This window comes from Vidua chalybeata, chromosome 1 (genome assembly GCF_026979565.1).
Source record: "Vidua chalybeata isolate OUT-0048 chromosome 1, bVidCha1 merged haplotype, whole genome shotgun sequence".
NCBI lineage: Eukaryota > Metazoa > Chordata > Aves > Passeriformes > Viduidae > Vidua > Vidua chalybeata.
The window spans coordinates 55,848,111-55,871,001 of NC_071530.1; the positions used below are offsets into that span (position 1 = coordinate 55,848,111).

At 42.7% G+C, this 22,891-nt stretch overlaps 1 protein-coding gene across 2 annotated transcripts in view; it reads left to right on the plus strand.

The window, feature by feature from the left end:
• The window catches only part of ITGA9 (integrin subunit alpha 9), a 273,508-nt gene that overhangs the window by 230,694 nt on the left and 19,923 nt on the right, over positions 1–22,891 (plus strand). For both annotated transcript variants that reach the window (XM_053967746.1, XM_053967754.1), the window contains one exon: positions 9,752–9,871. In XM_053967746.1, the coding sequence (XP_053823721.1) occupies positions 9,752–9,871 (120 nt within the window). The remainder of the gene's footprint in view (positions 1–9,751; positions 9,872–22,891) is intronic.

Below are 22,891 nucleotides of genomic sequence, written 5' to 3' on the forward strand. Positions count from 1 at the left end.
CGATGTTTTTCCACGTTTTTTTCTGGCATTTTATCAGAGTCTGAAAACAAACATCTAATCCACTCTAATTTTGTAACTGTTTCACGTGATTTCTGTGAACCAGCTGCTGCCCCTACTGCTCTCTTTGGGATATTTTGGGAACTCCACACCCCTTATCTTCAGCATAAGTTACTCTGATCACTCCTGCCTTCTCTATAGGTCAGAGCTGTGGGAATTGTGGTGAGCTGGAGGTTGCCTTGTGCTCCCCAGCCTGTTAGCCACCCTGTAGAGGCTGTGCTGCTGGGTTGGAAAGTACAGGGAATTCAAGGTTTGCTCAAGAATGGCTTTTAGAGACTGCGCAAAGGCCAGTGGGTCAAGCAGCAGGTGGCAAATGGTGTACTTCTCTTTAGTACCAATTACTGTCTGCCTCCAACCTTCCCCCCGGGGATGGCTTGCTTCCCTTGGCATCCTGTCACTGACCGTATTGCCTTCTTTCTGATACTCCAGATACACAATATACTCTGACTACTCAGTCTGATTCAATTTGGGTTTGGCTTCGGTTTTTTGTTGTTGGTACCTTCTTCACCAAAACTCATTGCAGTTGTTATGTATTAATGCAGGCAGATTTTGAGGACTTAAGATGGGTAGGGACATTAACATGGACAACATCCCTGCTCCTCTCCAAACTACAAAGCAATGAATGGGGCTTTTTATGCATGTGTGTTGATTCCAGACTGCTAGAAGAAACCAGATAGATAAGAAGCTGCTGTTCTACCCTATTAGCTCAAGCTGTGACTGCAAAAGCTACAACCAGGGTCTTCTAGCCAGTGTGTCTCAGACCTGAAATGTGAAAGTTTTGCTATAGAGATTACATATGATTTCATCTCTGCAGCTTTTTCTGGTTCTGTATTTCAGTAGGATGAAGTGCATATAGGTCTATTGTGCTGGAGGTTGTGATATGTTAACATTTGGTAGCTGAGAAAGAAGGCACCAGAGACTGCTTGAAAGGTCTGTTCAGTAAAGTTGGCAATACTTAAAATGTAAGGAGATTGGGTTTTTTAGAGGCAGAAAGGAAAATAAAATAAATGTCTTGTTATCTAAGAAATAGTCATAAGACCTATGTCCATAAGATGGATGCTAACCTTAGCATGTGTGTAAACTGGACTGCCACATCACATCATCTTTCCAAGCTGCTTAGAAATACAAGTGTCTTACCTAAGGAAACCAGGAGCCTCCCTTGTAATGGAAAATATTACCCCCTTCCCTCCAAATTATTATGACTTTGAAATTAAGAGGCTTTCAGGCAAAGATATGAGAAAAGGAATAACAGGTCTTTACTAACGTGTGTATGTATAACAAGGCAAACATCAACAACAATGTTAACGACAACAAACATGAACAGAAAACCCAATAAACAATCTCTTCCCGCTCTTTAAGCGATTTCCCATTTGGTATAGTTATGATCACAACCAGCAGGGGCGCTGTTCCCAGACAGGCAGGGCAGGTGCTATGATTCCCCCGGGGCTGCAGGGGGCGCTGTGGCGCGAGTTTCGGCCGTCTCGCTCCACGTAGTAATGGCGGATGCAGCCAGCAGACAGGGATGGAGAAGGGGCTTCCCTTACAAACTCACTCAGCCGATCCTTCTGCCCCTTCTGGATAGCAAAAGGATCTGTAGCAGGAACCTCAGAATGGCAAACTGGGAAGACAGGGATGAGCAAAGTCCTGGAGTGGTAGATGAGATGTATCAGAAGCTCAGCAGCTGTAGCTGGAACTGTGGAGCATCACTACAGGGCAGGAGTGTCAGTTACAGTGTAGCAAAGAAACCTCAGGAGCAGTGGCAAAAAACAGTGGGGGCTGGGCAGTGACTGCCAGACTCCTGAATAATGGCTCCTGAACACAGCTTCTGAAAATGGCCAGGAGTGAGAGGCTTCCTTGGATGGGGAGGGGGCTCGGGGATCCTGGGGTTTTCCCTGAAGCACCTGGGTGGATGGTGAAAGTCCTTTCTCAGTGAGGTAGGATGTAAATAAGGTCCCAGTTCAGTGGGACCTCTTTCATGAGAAGAGGCTCAGCCCACGACAGAAGCAGCAGAACCAGGTTAGGCTCCTGTGGTGGCAGCAAATTCCCTCCAGCTTAACCATCCTCCTCCAAAGCCGAGAGAGAGAGCAAGAGAGAACGAGCTAGCAGTTGCCTCAGCCTCTTCTTTTCCCAGCCAAATTCTTGTGTTATCTCTGCCTTTCCCAGAGAAACCCCCAGGTGAAGAGAGAGAGTAGCCAGCTGGACTTCCTCCTTTGAGCTGTGGCCACTTCTTTTCTCTCTTAAGTAGCCAGTCATTATTGTCTCCTAGCAACATATATGGGGAAAAATTATTTGAGACAAAGAATCTTAAACCCCAGCAACAAGGAAGGCAGAAGGTCTTGTTTGATCTCTATTTGGTATTTCCCTTATACTGGGTGTGAGGGACAGTCTGCTGCTTAAGAAGCTCTCTGTTCAGCAAAATATATTTAAAAGTCTGACAAAGGTCTTGTGCTATTATCTGAAATGCTAAAATGATTTTTTCTTGGTTGAAGAACTGGTCCATGTTTGAGACCTATTTTGAATATTGTGATACTAGTTACAGGAATATGTTTGGATAAATATGTAGAGCTTAGTTCATGTCTATTTGCTATGTTTTCAAGTCCTGTTATCATGACACCAAAGCAAGGCCACTCACGGTCATCTTTGAAAGGAGAGGTGCCTGAGAAATATCACCCTTGTCTTCAAAAAGAGCAAGGAGGACCCAGGGAACTACCAGACAATCAGCCTAACTCAATCTCTGGAAAGGGAAAGGTGATGGAGTGTCTCATTCTGGAGGCCATCTCTATCCACATGGATGACAAGAAGGGGATCGGGAGTAGTCAGCATGGATTCACTAAAGGCAAATCATGCTTGACCAACCTGATGGCCTTCTATGATGAGACAACCACCTGGATGGATGAGGGGAGAGCAGTGTGTCTACCTCTACTGCAACAAGGCTTTTGACACTACTTCTCACAATATCCTCATACGCAAAGTCAGGAAGTGTGGACTGGATTAATAACTAGTGAGGTGGATTGAGAACTGGTTGACCAGAGTGTTATAGTGGCACAACATCTAGTTGGAGGCCTGTCACTAGTGGTGTCCACCAAGGTTTAGTACTGGGCCCATGTTAGGTCATGTGTGCCAGGTGAGGGGCAAGGAGACAGAGACACTCACCCCCGATGTTCATGTGGCACAGAGGAAGTTTATTTTGCCAAGCCCTTCCTTATAAAGGCTGTTATAGGTAAAAAAGATCAAGCCGAATTAATAATTAATAAAATAGATTTTTATTTCATAACTGAGATTCGGTCTTAGATAGCCATAATCAAAAGGGCAGTGCTGAGCCCGGGATCGGCGCTGGGTGAACACAGATCTGACCTCTACCGCAATGGATCCCCTCTGTTCACAAATGCTGTCTCTGTCCAGTCAGTTTTTATACAGTTTTTTCTGCCTGAGGCAGAGGTTCTCCTATTCTTCTCTTTGTTTCATGTATTCATGGGTCTCTTTTTCTCTGTGCTGAGCTGGACAAAGCTGTTTCTGGGAACTGATGAATGCTGATGTTGAGTTACAGGAACTTGGTATTGAGATGTGTGTTCTTGATGATGCTCCTGACGACTCTGACTATCTTGACTGTAGATACATCCTGTGTATTCATCGCTGGGTGTCTCCTGGATGGCCCAGGAAGGGGCCCATCTCTGCACAGAGCCACGCTTTTTTGTTTGTAAATTAGGTCTTTCTACTTGATGCCATCTGTGGTTTCGCAACCTTTCCCCGGCTGCAGCTTGTGATTTTAAAACTTTAAGAATTTTTCATACAAAGCACCATTTATTACATATATATTTTTTACATAAGCACAAATTATTCCATAACATGTATATTGCAAGGGCATTTTGAAATACCCGGTTGGTATGTTCTCATTGGTCTGAACTCCACGCCCCCTCAGGATGTGGCCAGTGAAATGCTTGCAGCTTCATAAGAGACCTGACTGGGAGAAGCCCCTGTCATTCAATCCTGGAACTTGGTAGCAGGCTCATATATGCTATTTGGTAACATCTCACCCTTCCTTGTTTAATAAAATTTGTAATTTGTTTTCTGTTACCCATCTGCAAGGGCCCTCTGCAAAGGGGACAACAGAAGACAGCATGGGCCAATTTTGCATGGAAGCCGCAGCATTAATGTTCAGGATCTGTTGGGGGAGAACTCAGACCACAGGCACAATGCTTATATGTTACAACTTTTAAAAAACACAAAGCATTTAACCTTTAATCCATTTAACCCTTATAGAAAAACCCAACTATTAAAAACAACCTGTAACCCATTTATCCCTTGAAGAATCCAACACCCAGAAAACAATCTGTAAACAGAAAAACAGTTTGTAAACAGGAAAATACTTTGTAAACAATTCAAGTCCTTATACTGACTGTCCATGAGATAGGTGGTAATTTGTGATCCATTATTCTGTTGAAGAGACTTCAGAATGCTGTCCAGTATCCTTTACCATGGATTTCATAGGAATATTGTACTGTTATATGACTTATTATAAAACATAAGAACATGACACCAATTAAAACTCATAAAGGGGGATTGTACCTTCACCCCAACTTTTCTCCCCTTTTTTCTTTGTCTAATAAGTAGAAATAGGAATAAAGGACACATTTTTAATAGCATTAATAAGGAAGGGGGTTGCTGGAAGGTCTCTTTTTCACTGTGAGCAAACTTGGAGGCTACTTCCAGACAAAGCCTCTATGCCTGTCTCAAAAGAAAAAGGGCTAGCTTTTTTGTACAGAATCTTTACCAGCCAGGTTCATAGATTGATCACACCAATGACTTGGTTGGGAGAGATTTCCTGCATTCTACATTTTAGAAACAAGTTTGTATTAATATCCAGTGCAAAACAAAATGAAAAATTTTTAACATGAATAGCTTAGTGGACATCCCCTGAATCTTACCCATCCTTCTTGAAATATTGCAACAATAATTAGTAGGAGTATTAAAAATATACATAATAATACACACATTAATGCTTCCCTGATGCACAGCAGTAATAGTCTGAGACAGAAAGATAACACTTTAATCTAGCTTTAGCAATTGCAAACAAAATCAACAAATACTGTATTATGAACTCTTTACCCTTTGCAAATGTTTTCAGTTTATTAGAATTTCTGGGAAATAAAAATCTTGATTATTAAGAGGTAACATGGTTGTAATGCTTTGTAGGGAAGGAAACTTAGTGTCTCTTTACCATCCATTTGCAAGCAGCTGCTGGCTTCTCTCTTGGCTGGATGACAGTGTGTCTTGATTTCAGCTGCTGTGAGACATTTAACCCATGTGTCCGACTCGATCTCTTTGGGCAGACTCAACCGTCTCTGTCCCTGCAGTACCACAACCCTGCCTTCCTCCCTGCACTGCCTTTTTCCAAGCAGGACTTTTGCAAAGGTTTTTCCCCTGCTCTGCTTCTGACTTCTGCAGCTCCCTTTGGAGGCAGACTTGGTGGCGGGGCCACTCCCACTGGAGGTGCGGCCAGGCTCCACGGAGGCTTGGCTGTGTCCCTTTGAGACTGGATCGGGGCGGGGCCCGCCCCGGGGTGGGGCCCCACCCCATGATGTCAGCTGGATGAGGGGGTGCTGCTGGGCCAGCCGAGGAGGGTGCAGGGCTTGTGTCACAGAGTAATGGTTGCGGAGTTCCTCCTGGTCCTAGGATGAGTTGGAGTGGACGCCCCACAGTCTGGTCCCCCGGAGCAGGGCAGCATGGGGTGCCTGCCAAGGCCTGCGATATAAGTGCCGGAAGTAGCTGCATAGTGATTACAACAGTCTGGAGTGGGCAAAGGGTGTTTCAGAGCTGCCAGGGCTGTGTAGCCTGCTGAGGTTATGGTGGCTGCCATCTCTCCATGTGGCTGCATTTTGCAATCCATCCCACCAGCTCCCTGGACAATGCAAGCATCTGCCAGGATTCCCCCACTTCCTGGTGAAACAATCCCTCTCTTTTGAAAGAAGAAAATCAGTACCTGTGTCTTGGTTTGGAAAGACAGGTGTCTCCTAAGGAAGGCAGGAGCCTCCCCTGAAATGGAAAAATGTAGACCTCTTCCCTCTGAATTGTTACAAATTTGAAATTAAGGGGGGCTCTCAGGCAAAAAATATGGGAGCAGGGATAACTGTTCTTTATTAGCAAAGAAAATAAAAAAGATAAAATAAACAATGCAGTGAACCAAAACAACACTGTCAGAGTCAGAATACAACCTGATGCCCTGTTAGTCAAGGTGTTGGGAGCAGTCCAATTGGAATTGTGGCTGCAGTCCTCCTGGAGTGTCAGGTGTGGTTCTGTTGGAGTAGTGATCCTGTAGAAAAAGGGTGTAGTCTTCCCCTGAAGAGGCAGTGGAAGGGGCAGCTGCTCCTCTTGAGAAAATCCAGCACAGAAAAAAGCTGTGTTGGTGGGCCAGAATCTCTAGACTATATGCAGGTAGAATGCTTGGCTCCTCCCTCTGGGCAGAGCATCTCACAATGGGATGCTATAGTTCTTATCACTCATGCAGTGACACTCAATGGCCCATTATCAGCAGATGTCTTCCTGGAGGGAGGATTGATTGTGGAAGAGGTAAGGAAAAACTGCTCACTTAACACAAGACAACTGCCATACAGATGGCAAATAGAATATATCTTGCTTTTCAATCTGGGACATACCTGCATCACAGAGTTTTCTGGCCCAATATCCAAGCTCCCATAGTCTTGATTGCAATTTTAGTCCACAAAACAGGTTTTTAAACACTCACAGCACTTTCTGCTGTCTACTGAGGGTATTTTTTTGCCACTGTCTAACCAGTGAGTCTCGGTTTTACACCAGAAGTCTGTTTTTTACAGTGTTCCAGCTTCTACACTGTGGCTCCAGCTTCCCACTGTATTTCTCCAGTTCCAAACACTGATCTGGGCTCTGACGCCCTGTAATCTGGGTCCTACCCCGATTTCCAGCTCTAGGCCATTTGTTAATCCAGTTCTGGTTTGTAGACCAAAATCCAGCTATAATGCCACGTATCTCCTTTGCTCTGTGTTGCTGAGTTCTTATCACTTCGGGGTTCACCGCATATTAAGTCACATGTGGGAGGTGAAGGGCAAGGAGACAGAGACACTCACACCTGATGTTTGTGTGGCACAGAGGAAGTTTATTTTGCCAAGCCCTTCCTTATAAAGGGCAATTTGAAAGACCCAGTCAGTATGTTCTCATTGGTCTGAACTCTCATAAGAGACCTGACTGGGAGAAGCCCCTGTCATTCAATCCTGGGGCTTGGTAGCAGGCTCATATATGCTATTTGGTGACATTGCCAGTATTGTTTAACTTGTTCATCAGTGACTTGGGGGAAGGGGCAGCAAGTTCACTGAGAGCACAAATCTGGGAGTAGTGGCTGATATCTCAGAGGGCTGTGAAGCCCTTTAAAAAGACCTCAAGAGTTTGGAGAGATGGGCAGGAAAGAAAGGTCTGAAGTTCAACCAAGGCAATTGCAGAGTCCTATGCCTGGGGAAGAATAACTCCCTGCACCAGTGCAGGCTGGAAGCCAAACTGGTGGAAAGCAGCTAAGCAGAGAAGGACCTGTGGGTCCTGGTGGACAACAAGATGTCCATGAGCCTGCCGTGAGCCTTTGTGGCCAAGGCAACCAACAGTATCCTCGAGTACATGGGAAGAACATACAAAAATAACGTAACTATGCATCTATAAAACTTCTTTTAACATACACATAATATTTGTCTCTTAATTGTGAGACCAAACCATGGCATTACCTACTTAGAACATTTACAAAATGGTTTTGGCATTTTTAAGCAAAGATGGTGAAAGTGGTTTGTGAAGGAGGGAGGAAAACCAGCTACTTTGTCTTGCAAAACAAAACCAGACAAAGCAAATGAATTACCTTTAAAAACCCCCCTGCTGTCTCTCCACATTTGCTGGATGTTGCAAAATTTAACATAGAAATAGTCTTCACTGAGGGGAGATGTTCTTGAGTTTTCTACTGAGGAACTAGTTTGATTGAAATAAGAGGTTGAAAATTCATATCATGTATATGAATAATGTAATTTGCTCCCATTGTCTTCTTGAGACAGATGGTGTGAAGGCTCTTTGTTGTCTGTATTTCCCTGCCATATATGCTATAGAAAAAGAGAGAACAGCTCCCAGCATTTCCAGAAGAACCCATGACTACATGTGTCTTTGCCTCTCACACAATGTGTCTTGTAAAGCACAGCAGGGATGATTTGTATTTAATAGTGATGTATGAGTTGTCCAGTTTTTTTGGGGGAAAAAACAGTTAACAAGCAGTCTTGGTTTAAAAGACAAATATCTGCCAAGGAAGGTGGAAACCTTCCTGGAATGCAAAAATGACTCCTCCCTCCAAGTTATTGTGATTTCAAAAATTTCAGGGCTTCGAGGCAAGAATATGGGAAAAGGAAGAACAGTTCTTTATACTAGACTATATATATGTAACAAGACAAAAAAACCAACAACAACAACGATTTAAAAAATCCCCAATAACAGACTTTCCCCTATGGTGTAGTTACAACCACAACAGGGGTCGTGGTACTCAGGTGAGGTAGAGAAGTTGCAGTACTTCCGTTATGGCTTCAGGGGGCACGCTGATGCAAGAGCGGGACCTCCCTGGTGGTGATAGTGTAGCAGCTCAGGTGAGAGAGGGGGAAAGGAAAAGAAAAATTACTCCGCCAGGCACACATGCGAGTGGTGATCAGTCTTTGGCACCACTAATTGGAATTGGTATACATTGGGAAGGAAGGCAGGGATTTATCATGATGTTGCACTACTGTACAGAGAAGAGGTCTGGTAGGAGCAGCTCCAGCTTCAGGCATCTCACCACACAGTGGCTTCGGGGAGGGGGTGGAAAGGAATGACTCCCCCAGGCACACACATGGACTGTGCTTGTCTCTCTCAGTGCTGGTAGCTGGCGAAGTCTCAGTCAATGGGGCAGCCAGGACTCTCTCTCTCTTGCAAGCAACGGGCTTAAAATCAGGTGGCAGGCAGATCTCCATGGCAATGTTGAAACCACTCTGCAGGAGAAGTCCTAGGTGAAAAAAACTCCATGACTGTCTCTCCTCCAAGCTGGGAAATGACTACTCCCACCCAGCTAAAAACTCCAAACCCCTGTTCCCCTCCCCAGATACCATTTCAACAGTAGATCAGGATGCTAGGCTACTCCTGTTTCTTAATTGCTGTCTATTTACCTAGAAAGCCACCCCCAGCATCTCCCTGATAACAAATGGGAAGAAATTCACTTGAGAAAACCTAACCCACAGAAGTTCATAATGAATATTTCATGTGAAGCATCAGGGGGTTTGGCAGGGCCAGAACATGATGAGTAAGACAAGTCATGCAAGATGTCATGCCAATCCCTGCCAATCCAAGGGATGGATTTTTTCATGCAAAACTTTGTGCACATTTGATGGCCTAGCACCTGAACAAGCTCCGTGTTGGGGCTTGGCAGGGTAAGTGGAGAGGAGGCTGGAGAGGAGGCTGATATTCTTTGGATCTAACACATGACTACTAAAAATCCACTTCAAAGCTTTAAATCCTTTGGAAAAAAATTGATGGAAAGCACTAAATTAAGGCTGCATTCCCTGTTTGTTTGACAGATGAAATACGATCAGTGAGGCCACCATACAATGTGTGTAATAAGAGAAAACAATACAACTTCCAATTCTAAGAAGATCTTTTTCTAATTGCTGTGTAGGTGGTCTTTGAGGCCTTGCACAATCTGGAGCCTCGTGGTTATGTTGTCGGATGGATCATTGCCATCAGTTTGTTGGTGGGAATTCTCATCTTCCTGTTGCTGGCTGTGCTCTTATGGAAGGTAAGGTAACAGATGCAACATAAAACCAAAGCTAATCCCAGGGCAAAAAAGCTAAAATTTCTCCTTGTTTTTAACATCCATTTTCTTTAGGACCTGAATAATTATCTACTCCATTACAGAAGTCATTAGTCAGCAAAACCAATTTAATAAACAAGCTTTTGTGAGGGACATGCAAGGACTAATGACATAAAGAAGAAGTTAAAGAAGAGTTTTTTAGAGCCTGGCTATTAAAAGTTGAAACCTCTGATAACCATTTCAGGACAATGGAAGATTTCTCATAGAAATCTGTTATATTACAGTTAGATACTTTGCATTTCTATGTTTTTATGATGACTGAGGTTCACTGATTTGAACAGAGTTTCCTGAAAATCAGGTCAACTTTGCTTGACCATCAAAGAGATTGGTTGCATGTCTAGAAAAAACTAGCTGGTAGCTACTTTCTAAGAGATAGATGCCCTTGGGAGAGGAGTATCCAGCAATACATTTTTCAGATCCCTCAGACAAAGAGTTCCAGATTAGTAAAATGCCTTACCAGAGCAAGAAGCATCTGGACCTGTTAAAAGACAGACTTTACACCGTCTCTGATAAAGGGCAATTCTTTTACCCAAACGCTGTTACAGTATAAAAGTGGACTAATGCTAACACTTGCCAGCAGCCATCTGGTGTGGTAAATATGAAGGGTAAGGAACTTAAAGTGTTTTCATTTTTCAGTTCCCTGTTACCAATCCATAAATTTAAAAGACCACAGTCAAGATCAGGGACTGTCTTTGAGAGAAGTAAATCTCAAATGCACACATGGGAACAAGTCCAGCATTATTTTGATTTCCATTGCAGGAAATCCAGGAGCCTGACTTGCACTGTTTAGCAGCAGGCTGTGCTGCAGGCTCTGCTAGCCGACTGTGCTGGGACAGCAGGCCACAACCCCAATGTGCTGGACATACTGCTGCTGGTCATGAAGCTATAAAATGGATTTAGAAACCTAAAACTGGCCATGCAATTCTTATTTTAAATTATATAGATGTCTATATAGTTGGGTTATAGATTATATATAATATAATATAATATAATATAATTAATATAATATAATACAATATAAACATTTTATATGGGTTATAGATTTATAGTACTTTTATAATCAGTTTTGAAGATTTCTAAGTATTTACTAGCCATGTTCATTTGGAAAACAATGTCTGACCACGGTTTAGAATATCTCATAACTTCTGTTTCTCTGGCATTTCGGAAATACTTCTGCTTTCTGTGTCAGAAATAGTAAAAGGGAAAAAAAGTCAATGCAATTAAGATAGAAGAATAACCATGAGAATGGAAAAATGTAAGATTGGAAGAGGGCCCGGATTTATGTCTCAATGACACACAGTTTTGATAAAGGATATTGCTCCTGATACCTATATGACTCATTTCATATTAGTCATTTCCTGTCATAAAAAGACATGAAATAAACCATTTGAAAATGTGCAAGGTAAGAGAAATATCACCCTGTGAGTCTTCAGGTAAAAACTTGTACAAGTTCAATTCTTGGTCTCCACTACAGTTAATATTACGGTATATAGTTAATATAACCCAGTTGTTCCTGGGTTAATCTTGATACTTCAAGCTCTTTTAAATTTTATAGGGATCATTCAGTACATGTGAAGAAACTGCCATTTTGTTGCATGACAGCTTTGAGAGAAATTCCAAGTAATAGCAGCAAATAGCTATAACTGGGATTACACAGCTGTTTTTGCATGCATATGTGCTGAGGCAAAGGAATTTGAGGTGCCTCGCCCAGAGTCAGAGATAACAGCTGGGCTTTGCCAGATGACCTCCAGTGCTTCATCCACAGATTTGCATGATTACTAAAGCATCCAATAATTTAAGGTTTATTTTAGAGAAAAGTGATTAAAACACTGAACTGCTAGTATCAGCCAGTACTTTAATTTATCTTAGTTTGATACATAAATATATATAAGTGTCTTGGTTTGGAAAGACAGGTGTCTCCTAAGGAAGGCGAGAGCCTCCCCTGAAGTGGAAAAATGTAGATCTCTTCCCTCTGAATTGTTATAAACTTAAAATGAAGGGGGGCTCTCAGGCAAAAAATATGGGAGCAGGGATAACTGTTCTTTATTAGCAAAGAAAATAAAAAAGATAAAATAAACAATGCAGTGAATTAAACACTGTCAGAGTCAGAATACAACCTGATGCCCTGTTAATCAGGGTGTTGGGAGCAGTCCAGTTGGAATTGTGGCTGCAGTCTTCCTGGAGTGTCAGGTGTAGTTCTGTTGGAGTAATGATCCTGTAGAAAAGGGTGTAGTCTTCCCCTGAAGAGGCAGTGGAAGGGGCAGCTGCTCCTCTGGGAAAATCCAGCACAGAAAAAAGCTGTGTTGGTGGGCCAGAATCTCTAGACTATATGCAGGTAGGAATGCTTGGCTCCTCCCTCTGGGCAGAGCATCTCAAAATGAGATGCTATAGTTCTTATCACTCATGCAGTGACACTCAATGGCCCATTATCAGCAGATGTCTTCCTGGAGGGAGGATTGATTGTGGAAGAGGTAAGGAAAAACTGCTCACTTAACACAAGACAACTGCCATACAGATGGCAAATAGAATATATCTTGCTTTTCAATCTGGGACATTGTCTACCCCCTATTCTATATTCTTTCTGCATCACAATGAAACCTTAAGTACTTTTCTCACTTAAGACTAGGTTTCCCTGTGGTACACAACGGCTTTCTCCATTTTTCTGCATTACTCACTAAGTGTAATCAGGTCTTTGAGCAAAAACAACTCCACAGATGGGTTTGTCTTTGCCTGAGGTGGGATTAATCTAAACAGTCTTTCCTAAAATACTTTTCATGTGTACCACAGGGACTTTATCCTCTGTGTGCACGAGTTCAGACTGGGCGGGGCCAGCTCGATTGATGGACTCTCGGGTATTGGCCATCTAGGTTGCTTTTGCTAAGTCCATTTCCCAATTTCTGAAAGTTCCTCTGCCAAGTGCCTTCAGGGTACTCTTAAGTAGTCTGTTGCACCCTTCAACTTTCTTGGAAGCTGGTGCACGATAGGGGATATGATATATCCATGCAATACCATGTTTCCTGACCCAGGTGTTGATAAGGCTGTTCTTGAAATGGGTCCTATTGTCCAACTCAATTCTCTCAGGGGTGCCATGTTTCTACAGGACTTGCTTTTCTAGGCCCAGGATGGTGTTCCGGGCAGTAGCATGAGACACAGCATAGGTCTCTAACTATCTAGTGGTGGCTTCTACTATGGCCAGCACGTAGCACTTGCCTTGACGTGTCTGGGGCAGTGTGATGTAGTCAATCTGCCAGGCCTCTCCATAATTGTACTTGGACTACCGCCTACTATACTATAGGGGCTTCACTTGCTTGGCCTGCTTGATGGCAGCACATGTCTCACAGTCATGAATAACCTGTGAAATACTGTCCATGGTTAAATCCACCCTTTGTTCTCGTGTTCACTTGTAGGTGGCATTTCTGCTTTGATGACCTGAGGCATCATGGGCCTATTGAGCTAGGAACAACTCCCCCTTATATTGCCAATTTAAGTCTATTTTCGACACCTCTATTTTTGCTGCCTGATCTACTTGCTCGTTTTTTCGGTGTTCTTCATTAGCCCGACTCTTGGGGACATGGGTATCTACATGACAGACTTTCACAGGTAGCTTCTCTACCTGAGTGGCAATGTCTTTCCATTTATCAGTAGCCCAGATTGGCTTTCCTCTACACTGCTAGTTGGTCTTTTTCTACCTTTCCAGCTAGCATTGGCTACTATCCAAGAATCAGTATAAAGGTAGAGCTTTGGCCACTTCTCTCTCTCAACAATGTCTAGGGCCAGTTGAACAGCTTTGAGATCAGCAAGTTGACCTGATCCACCTTCTCTTTCAGTAGCTTGTGCCGCTTGTCATGTGGGGCTTCATATGGCTGCTTTCCACTTCCGGTTCATCCTTACGATGCGACAGGAATCATCAGTGAAAAGAGCGTAGCATGTTTCCTCTGCTGGTAGATGGTTGTATGGTGGAGCTTCTTCAGTACGTGTCACTTGCTCTGGTTCTTCTTCATTAGTGAGACCAAAGTTTTTACCTTCTGGCCAGTTTTTAATTATCTCCAAAATCCCAGGGCGGTTTAGCTTTCTAATACGGGCATGCTGCATGATGAGAGCAATCCATGTAGTGTCAGTGGCATGGTGGGTAGTGGGAACTTTTCCTTTAAAAATCTACCCCAGCACCGGTAGTCGGGCTGCCAGGAGGAGTTGTGCTTCGTGCTAATCACTTCTGAGGTTGCTTGAACTCCCTTATAGGCGGCCAAGATTTCCTTTTCTGTGGGAGTGTAGTTGGTTTCGGACTCTCTGTAGCTTCGACTCTAAAATCTTAGTGGTCGGCTTTGAGTCTCCTCAGGTACCTTTTGCTAAAGGCTCCAGGACAAGCTATTGTTCCTGGCTGTAGAGTAAAGCACATTCTTCACCTCTGGTTCCATCCTGACTGGGCCAAGGGCTACTGCATGACTGATCTTCTGCTTAATCTGGGCAAAAGCTTATTGCTGCTCAGGGCCTCAGTGGAACTCGTTCTTCTTGTGGGTGACTCGGTAAAGAGGACTCACGATCTGACAGTACTTGGGAATGTGCATTCTCCAAACACCAATGGCGCCTAGGAAAGCTTGTGTTTCTTTCTTGTTGGTTGGTGGAGACATCGTGGTCATCTTGATGACCTCAGTTGGAATCTGACGCCGTCCATCTTGCCACTTTATGCTTGGGAACTGGATCTCTCGAGCAGGTCCTTTGACTTTGCTCTTCTTGATGGCAAAGCCAGCTTCTAGCAGAATCTGGATGATCCTCTCTACTTTCTCAAATATTTCCATTGCCGTATTCCCCCACACAATGATGTCATCAATGTACTGCAGGTGTTTTGGAGCTTCGCCCTTTTCCAGTGCAGCCTGCTTTAGTCTGTGGCCGATGGTGGGGCTGTGCTTCCACCCCTGGGGCAGTTGGTTCAAGGTGTACTGCACACCTCTCTAGGTGAAAGCAAATTGAGGCCTGCATTTTGTTGCCAGAGGAATGGAGAAAAACACGTTATCAATGTCAACAGTGGCATACCACTTTGCTGCCTTGGACTCCAGCTCATACTGGAGTTCCAACATGTCTGGTACAGCAGCACTCAGTAGTGGAGTCACTTCATTCAAACCACAATAGTCCACGGTCAATCTCCATTCTCTGTTAGACTTGCACACAGGCCAGATGGGAGTGTTGAAGCCTTTTGCTGACTATCCCTTGGCTCTCCAGTTTGTGGATCATTTTGTGGATGGTGGTCACGGCATCCCGATTCGTTTAATACTGCTGGCGGTGCACTCGAGGTGGCAATTGGCACTTGTTGCTCTTCTACCTTCAGGAGTCCTACTGCAGTTGGGTTTTCTGGTAGTCCAGGCAAAGTGTTCAATTGCTTAATGTTTTCTGCCTCTACAGCATCTATTCCAAAAGCCCATCTGAGTCCTTTTGGGTCTTTGTAATAGCCATTCCAGAGGAAGTCTATGCCTAGAATACATGGGGCTTCTGGGCTAGTCACAATAGGATGTTTCTTCCACTCTTTCCCAGTCAGGCTCACCTTGGCTTTTAACAGGGTCAATTGTTGTGATCCCCCTGTCACCCCGGCAATGGAAACAGGTTCCGCCCCCACATGTCCCAATGGTATCAGGGTACACTGTGCACCAGTATCAACTAAGGCATCATATTTTTGTGGCTCTGATGTGCCAGGCCATTGGATCCACACCATCCAGAAGATCCAGTTTTCCCATGCCTCTCCCTGGCTAGAGGCAGGGCCCCTCTAACCCTGGTTATTATTTCGTTCCTGGGCATACGTGGTAGAGGTACTTTCAAGGGGAGCTGACAGATCATACTCGGCAGCTTGGTCATGGGAGGTTGAGGCTACCTTCACTTTACTGGAATTCCTTTGGTTAGTGTCTCTCTCCTTGAGTTGACGCACCCGTGCTGCCAAGACAGAAGTAGGTTTCCCATCCTACCTTCCCATGTCTTCCCCATGGTCGCGCAGAAAGAGCCATAGGTCAGCTCATGGGGTGTACCCTCTCTCTCTGTCTGGCTGTGTTCTGACTTTGGGGCCTGTGACTTGCACTGGGGCGATGTAGGAACTGTTCTTCATCACTTCCTCCCTCATCTCCTTCATCTCTTCTTTAAGTTCCTTGACCACAGCAGAGACATGAGCCTGCATTAGGCCATTGATCATACTTTCATAATTTCTAAACTTGTTGGCAACAGAACCCACTGTCTTTTGGTTGGTATTGGCATTAATCGTTGCAATGAAGGTGGTGTATTGAGATGGCCCTAGATTTGCCAGACTCCACAACATTTGCCCTGTGCACCTCACCTTGTCGGGGTCATTATCATGTTGTCCATCCTTCCCAAAAAGTACCTCCAATACTGCCACTTCTCTCAACTGTTGGATCCCTTCTTCAAGGGTTTTCCAGTGCATTCTATGGTGGTGCTCTTGCATTCTCTCTCTTTGGACAAGCCTCTCTTTGACACTTATTAAAAGCCACTCCCAGAGGAAAAGGAACCCTGGCTCCCTTACAAAAATCTGATTCATACCTGAGTCCTGGGTCAAGGGTCCCAGATTCCTTGCCTCACCACCATCCAGCTGGACGCCTGTACCCATAAGGTCCCAGACCCGAAGTAGCCAGGTTGTATAAGCCTCATGTCTCCGTCATACAATGTCTTTGTGCAGATTACAGAGACTTTTGTACGTCAGGGACTCAGTGATGATTGCAACCTCTGGTTCCCCTGTGGGTTGTGAGGAACCTCCCTTATTTGGGTGCTCTGATTTCATCTTAGATCTCCTTGTTTCTACAGGGGCAACTGCTGCTGGCTGTGGCTGCCTTTGCAGTTCAGCTGGAACCTGGACAGTTGGGACCTGTGGGTTCCACTGCTGCACTATTAGACTCTCCCTCTTTGAGGCAGGGGGAGGGCTTCTCATCAGCTGGGGAAATGTACTCCTTCAGCATCTCATGCATCTCCTTCACTAGAGCCCCCCCCACCCAATCTGGGTAGTTCATATTTGGGGTGGGCTATGGGGCAGTGTCAGGTTCTGGGGCAGGAGCATCCCTACTCTCTGGTGCCGTGTCAGGTTCTGGGGTAGGTGTCAGGGTGGTTATCCAAGTCAATCTTCCCTTATCTTTAAATGCTAAATAGAACAGGCCTAGCAGCAACACTAACCATTGTATGATATCATTAATATTTACAGTGGATCTGAATCCTTCAAAAACTGGTGGAGCAGACCCAAACAGATGGTTAAAGGGTTGGGAGAAAATTTCCCCTGGTATTATTTCCTTACAGTAGTTGCCATTATTAAAGTAACCCCAAAAACATACAGTTAGTGTGTGATAGCTGTGAATCCATGTGCCGGCTTTCCAGAGGAAGCCAAAAATCCATGAATTCCTCATCTTATTCACCCATAAAACAAACTAGATAACAGCTACAGTAGCCTTGGTTATAGGACCCATGTTTAGATAAGGGCCTGCAAATGGGAGAAATATAGCCACGATTACGTGCCACCCAAACCAGGGTAAGCTGGACCACATGGTGTCGCTTAATGAGGTTTCTATAGCAGCACACAAAAATTAGATTACTCAAGAACTGTTATTCCCTTTTTTTTGTTTCTGTGCCCTCGAGCTGCACGTTGGGCACAAAAATCTGTCTTGGTTTGGAAAGACAAGTGTCTGCTAAGGAAGGCAGGAGCCTCCCCTGAAATAGAAAAATGCAGACCCCTTCCCTCTGAATTGTTATAAATTTGAAATTAAGGGGGGGTCTCAGGCAAAAATATGGGAGCAGGGATAACAGTTAGCAAAGAAAATAAAAAAGATAAAATAAACAATGCAGTGAATTAAACACTGTCAGAGTCAGAATACAACCTGATGCCCTATTAGTCAGGGTGTTGGGAGCAGTCCAATTGGAATTGTGGCTGCTGTCCTCCTGGAGTGTCAGGTGTGGTTCTGTTGGAGTAGTGATCCTGTAGAAAAAGGGTGTAGTCTTCCCCTGAAGAGGCAGTGGAAGAGGAAGCTGTTGCTCTGGGAAAATGCAGTACAGAAAAAGCTGTGTTGGTGGGCCAGAATCTCTAGACTATATGCAGGTAGGAATGCTTGGCTCCTCCCTCTGGGCAGAGCATCTCACAATGGGATGCTATAGTTCTTATCACTCATGCAGTGACACTCAATGGCCCATTATCAGCAGATGTCTTCCTGGAGGGAGGATTGATTGTGGAAGAGGTAAGGAAAAACTGCTCACTTAACACAAGACAACTGCCATACAGATGGCAAATAGAATACATCTTGCTTTTCAATCTGAGAAAATATTTCACACTCACCAGTTACTGTATTTATTAAAACTACGGTAATATTAAAGTTGAGATAAAACTGACATGGGAAAGTGTGCTGGGGACACAAACAGGATGAGACTGCTGGGGTACGTTCCTTGATCTTTTATTTCAGTATCAGCCTCATTACATGGTTGAGGCAATAGGAAGATGGCAAAAGCTCATGTATAGTCAGTGTACAGTCAAATATTTCTTTGTTTCAGGACATTTTAAAAACTTTCTAGCCAATAGCATATTGTGAAAGCTTACAGATAATTGTTATAGCCAATTACAAAAAGTAGATGTACACCTGCTTCACACAATGCTTGCTTGTCTATACACCATTATTAAGCTTAAAACCTTCTACTATCTTGCTAGCATATTTTCCTGTAATCTTAAGGTCTATCTTAGCCAAGCCTAAAACTCAATCAATTGTTTAATGTCCTTGCTTACTATAGTATTGTAACTTTTTATACTTTCTGACTTCGCAGCTGCAACTAGTTCTAGTTTTCTATGCTCTTTCTGTTTCTAAGGCCTACATTTCTAGATTTCTGAAAATCTTCTTATCTTTACTATTTCCCACAGGAAAGTTGCAGTCCTACAGAGGAATCTTAATTGTCTGATTGATAATATTTTTTAGACAAAATTGGCTAAGTAGATCCTAGAGTCATTGCTAAATTTTGTGCATGAAGAAGTAAAAAAAAAAATCCCAACTTTATATTAGAATTTAGTTTTTAAATGTGGAATGAAAGAAGAGATTTTAATTAGATAGCAATTTGGATATCTTAGAACTTCCAGTGAGAACAAGAATTTAGTTGACTTTCAGGACTAGATTATAAAATAAATTATATTTTTATTAATAAATTAATTAGAGCTAAACTCTGGTGCTGGAAGGCAGCTGTTTGCACAAAAAAGAGTAGGAGCTGGAGCAAACTTATTGTAACAGAACTGAACACTGGCAGCAGTGCAGTGTCCTGGCAGCGCCCATGTCTCAGCCCTGGGTGGAAAGTACATTTTTGCTGTGTGCACAACTACACTACAAATGGCACTACACAATGGACAAACCCTCAAACATGCTGATGTTTTGCAAATGGAGTAAACAGTTCCTTACAGCTGCAGAAGAATACTAGAATGCATGTAAATATTTCACATTACATACTGCTAGAACTAGCATTAGCAGGAGTGAGATCTCAGAGATATTCCAGCACAAAATTCTGTTTTTAAATAGAGTAAGTTGACTGTGCATCATACTAAGATGAGGATGGTAATTATTTCATTATTTGTAGATCTAAAATTGCACAGTTTAGGGGGTTTTTGTCAATGGAAGTGATGTTAAATGTTTGGTTGTTTCACTTCAAATAAAAGCTTACTTATTCATGTGCAAGATCATAGCCATGTTTATATGCACATAAAAAGCTTTTTAGCATGAGCTTGATTAGTTTTTGAGTGGCTTTGCTTCTCTATTTATCTTCATATTTCATGTAGATGTTGGGCTTTCTCTGGTTTAAGTGCATACAGATTCAAAGAGAGTGAGCAGCTTTTCCCTGACTTCTACAAGATGCCATGTATAATGTGGACTGGCAATGATTGCCCCATTTTTGCCGATTTTGTTGGACAGCCCAACTTGTGGCTTTTTCTATCTTGTTCATCTATTTTGGCTAACTTTGTGCAGGCATCTGTGGGGACATGCTCTCATACTTGCCAGATTCTCTGCAGCGTAGCTCTCTCTCCACACTCATATCTCACCTGTGAATGTCTATTTGCAGGAGGAGCAGGAGGAGCTCTTATGCTGTTGCCCACAGAAATACATTTTGCTTTTATATGTTGTTTTTAGAGGTGGGGACAGAGAAACCTATTGAAACTGAGTGGCATTTCATATTTGTGATGAAAGTTGTGGTTATTCCAAGTTCACATGCTTCTTCCTTTCTGTACATATAATTCCAAGATTAAACCATTACGTATTATGGTGAAGCCAAAAATTAAGAATCATAATTGTTGTTCAGATAAACAAGGCAATCAGATCAACTTGCTGTGAAAGGACTTAATAGGCGCTACTAGTGAGAATGGTGTATTTCACAGCTGTGCTTGTTTGAAAGCAAGTCAGCAGAGGAATTAACTCCAGACAAATATTCTGTGAGAGATTCCAAACCAGAACTACAATTTAATACGAAAATTACAATAAAGGCAGTAGTACAGAAACACTGTCTTGAACTGACATAGACAGAATATGAGCTAATATCCTGTTGGTCAGGATGGTGGTAGCAGTCCAATTAAATGGTGTCTGCAGTACTGCTGGAGTGATGGATGTGGTCTTGTTGAAACAGTGATCCTGTAGAAAAGGTCTGGTCCTTCTCTGGAGTTCCAGTGGTAGTTATTGAGAGATCCTGTCTTCTGGGAATCTAGTGGTGGTCCTTTCATGGTATTCCAAGCCTCAGATTATATCCAGGGATGCTTGGTTCCTCCCCCAGGCCAGGGTATCTCACAATGGGATGATGTGATTCTGTGAGTCATGCTGAGAGACCTTGATGGCCCATTAGCAGAGATGGTCCTCCCAAGGGTGGGTCCTGCTTCCCCAGAGGGAGTTATCAGGGCTGAGTCATGGAGAAGAGAAAGAACACTGCTCCACCCCTTTTAACAGCTGATGTAAATGATAGCAGAATACTTTTGGTATATTTGGTATACATCTTACATTGTAACCCAAGAGAACAGATCACAAAGGTCTTCCCTGCAGAGATGTAGATGGATGCACCAGTTGCCTTGGAACTTAAGAAGTCTATATTTCTTCTAATTTCTTTTTTGGTTTTTTTTTTGTCTTCATAATCTGTCCTTTATTTAAATACATGTCAATACTATCTTTTCAAACTTACTTATAAGTTCCTGCCCCACTTTTTCCTCTAATTTTTCAGGTTGTCTCATTCACAAAAATATGATCCCTGTTTGTCGCAACCTAATAGCCCATACCTGTCCTGTCTGTCCATAAAAACTGCAAAAAGTGACTTTGTTTGGGTTCTTTGAAATTCCTCTTTCTGTAGTCCTCAAAGCATTGCATTCTCTATGGTTTTGTGAGAAACTTTTCAAGTTTATTTGCTTTTGTTTCCTTGCTTTAAGTTGTTACTTGCTATCTCACATGTAGGCTTCTCAGGATACTAATTTTTGATACAGACTCTAGGTTCAGTAGACCTAGAAAAAGTTTTTTCAATATTACCTTGTTACAAATATTAAAAATGCAGTCAGGTGATAATTAACTTCTGTGATTCAACACCAAGCCTGTATTACCTCCCAAACATGGACAGATTATAATTTTGTATAGTATCTAGGAAGCCTTGAGGAGGAAATAGGACAATGGAAGTGGTTGTCTGTCTGTACAAATAAGGAAGTTTTCACCAGAAAGTTTCAGGCAGAAAGTGAGTGGATCATTTGAAGTCTCCTTATTTTCTTAAAGAACAATCAAAACTTGTTTTATTTTTTCCTTTTCCTGAACCAAAGCAAGCACCACAAAATTTTTGTAGACCCTTGGCTTGCTGAGATCAAAAGGGTTCATATTATTGCAACAGTACCTCAAACTTCTGGTTTTCTACAGCCGATTACTCCACTAAAAGCTGTGCTTTTTGAATTCTGACTGGATGTTGCAGAAAGATTGAGTTTGGTCATCTTTTATTTGTTCTTGCACAAGTAAATGGTTAATGCTGCTGTTGTAGCCAAAACACTGCCTTCACCACTGAATTTGCTGGCTGCCATGTAATACTTGTTCACTACCCTCAGAAGGAAGATTGACAGCATTTCAGTGGTGGCATTTGTCCAGTACTTGTAAAATGCCTTTGCTATCTTTCTTGATAAAATGAGCTATGCAAATGTGCAACAAGTGTTCTCTGTGGTCTCAGTGTCCTCCAAATGAGAGCTGTGCATGCCAGAGTACTTTGAGAATATTGCAGCCATTGCAACTGTGTTGCTCTTATCCTGGAACCATGCAAACAAATGTAATCCACTGGCAAGAAAGAGGTAGAGTTGTAGTTCAGAATGTGTTTCAGAAAAGACAAAAGATAGCCATCATTTTCAGGAGTCTAAACCAAAAAAAGAATGCATGTGTATACTGAAAAATTGCAAATAAGTACCTAAGGTTCCAAGATTTCCCACTACCAGAACACAATATGTATATTTATTGGAAGTCATTAGCATCTCTCAGACCCAAATGCCAATAATAGAGCAAATGTGATTTGCCTAGTCTGAATTCTTTCTTTAGAGTTGGTGTTACAATAGGCAATGCCGTATTATAACTTACACCAGACATAACCATTTCTTTCTGGTTTGGCTAACCCATGAAGGTGACTTATTCTGATAATTGTGAACATGGTACAACTTTAATTCAAATATTTTTCACAGATCAAAGACATCAAAGTATGATTGTAAAGCTACTTTTTATTGATTACAGAAATGGTGTTTAATGTTTAGTCTCTAGTTTTCAAACAAAGCAAAAAATATTTCAGTAATGTTTCTTTCTTTTCTTTGGAGAGGAAATGGAAAATATGGATTGAGATATGACTTAAATTAATTGTGTTTACAGCAATGATATTTTTAATTACTGTCCTATTCCCTGTTGAGATTTTAGAAGACAATTTTATCTGGATGTATCTGCAGTAGACATTGTGTTCTTT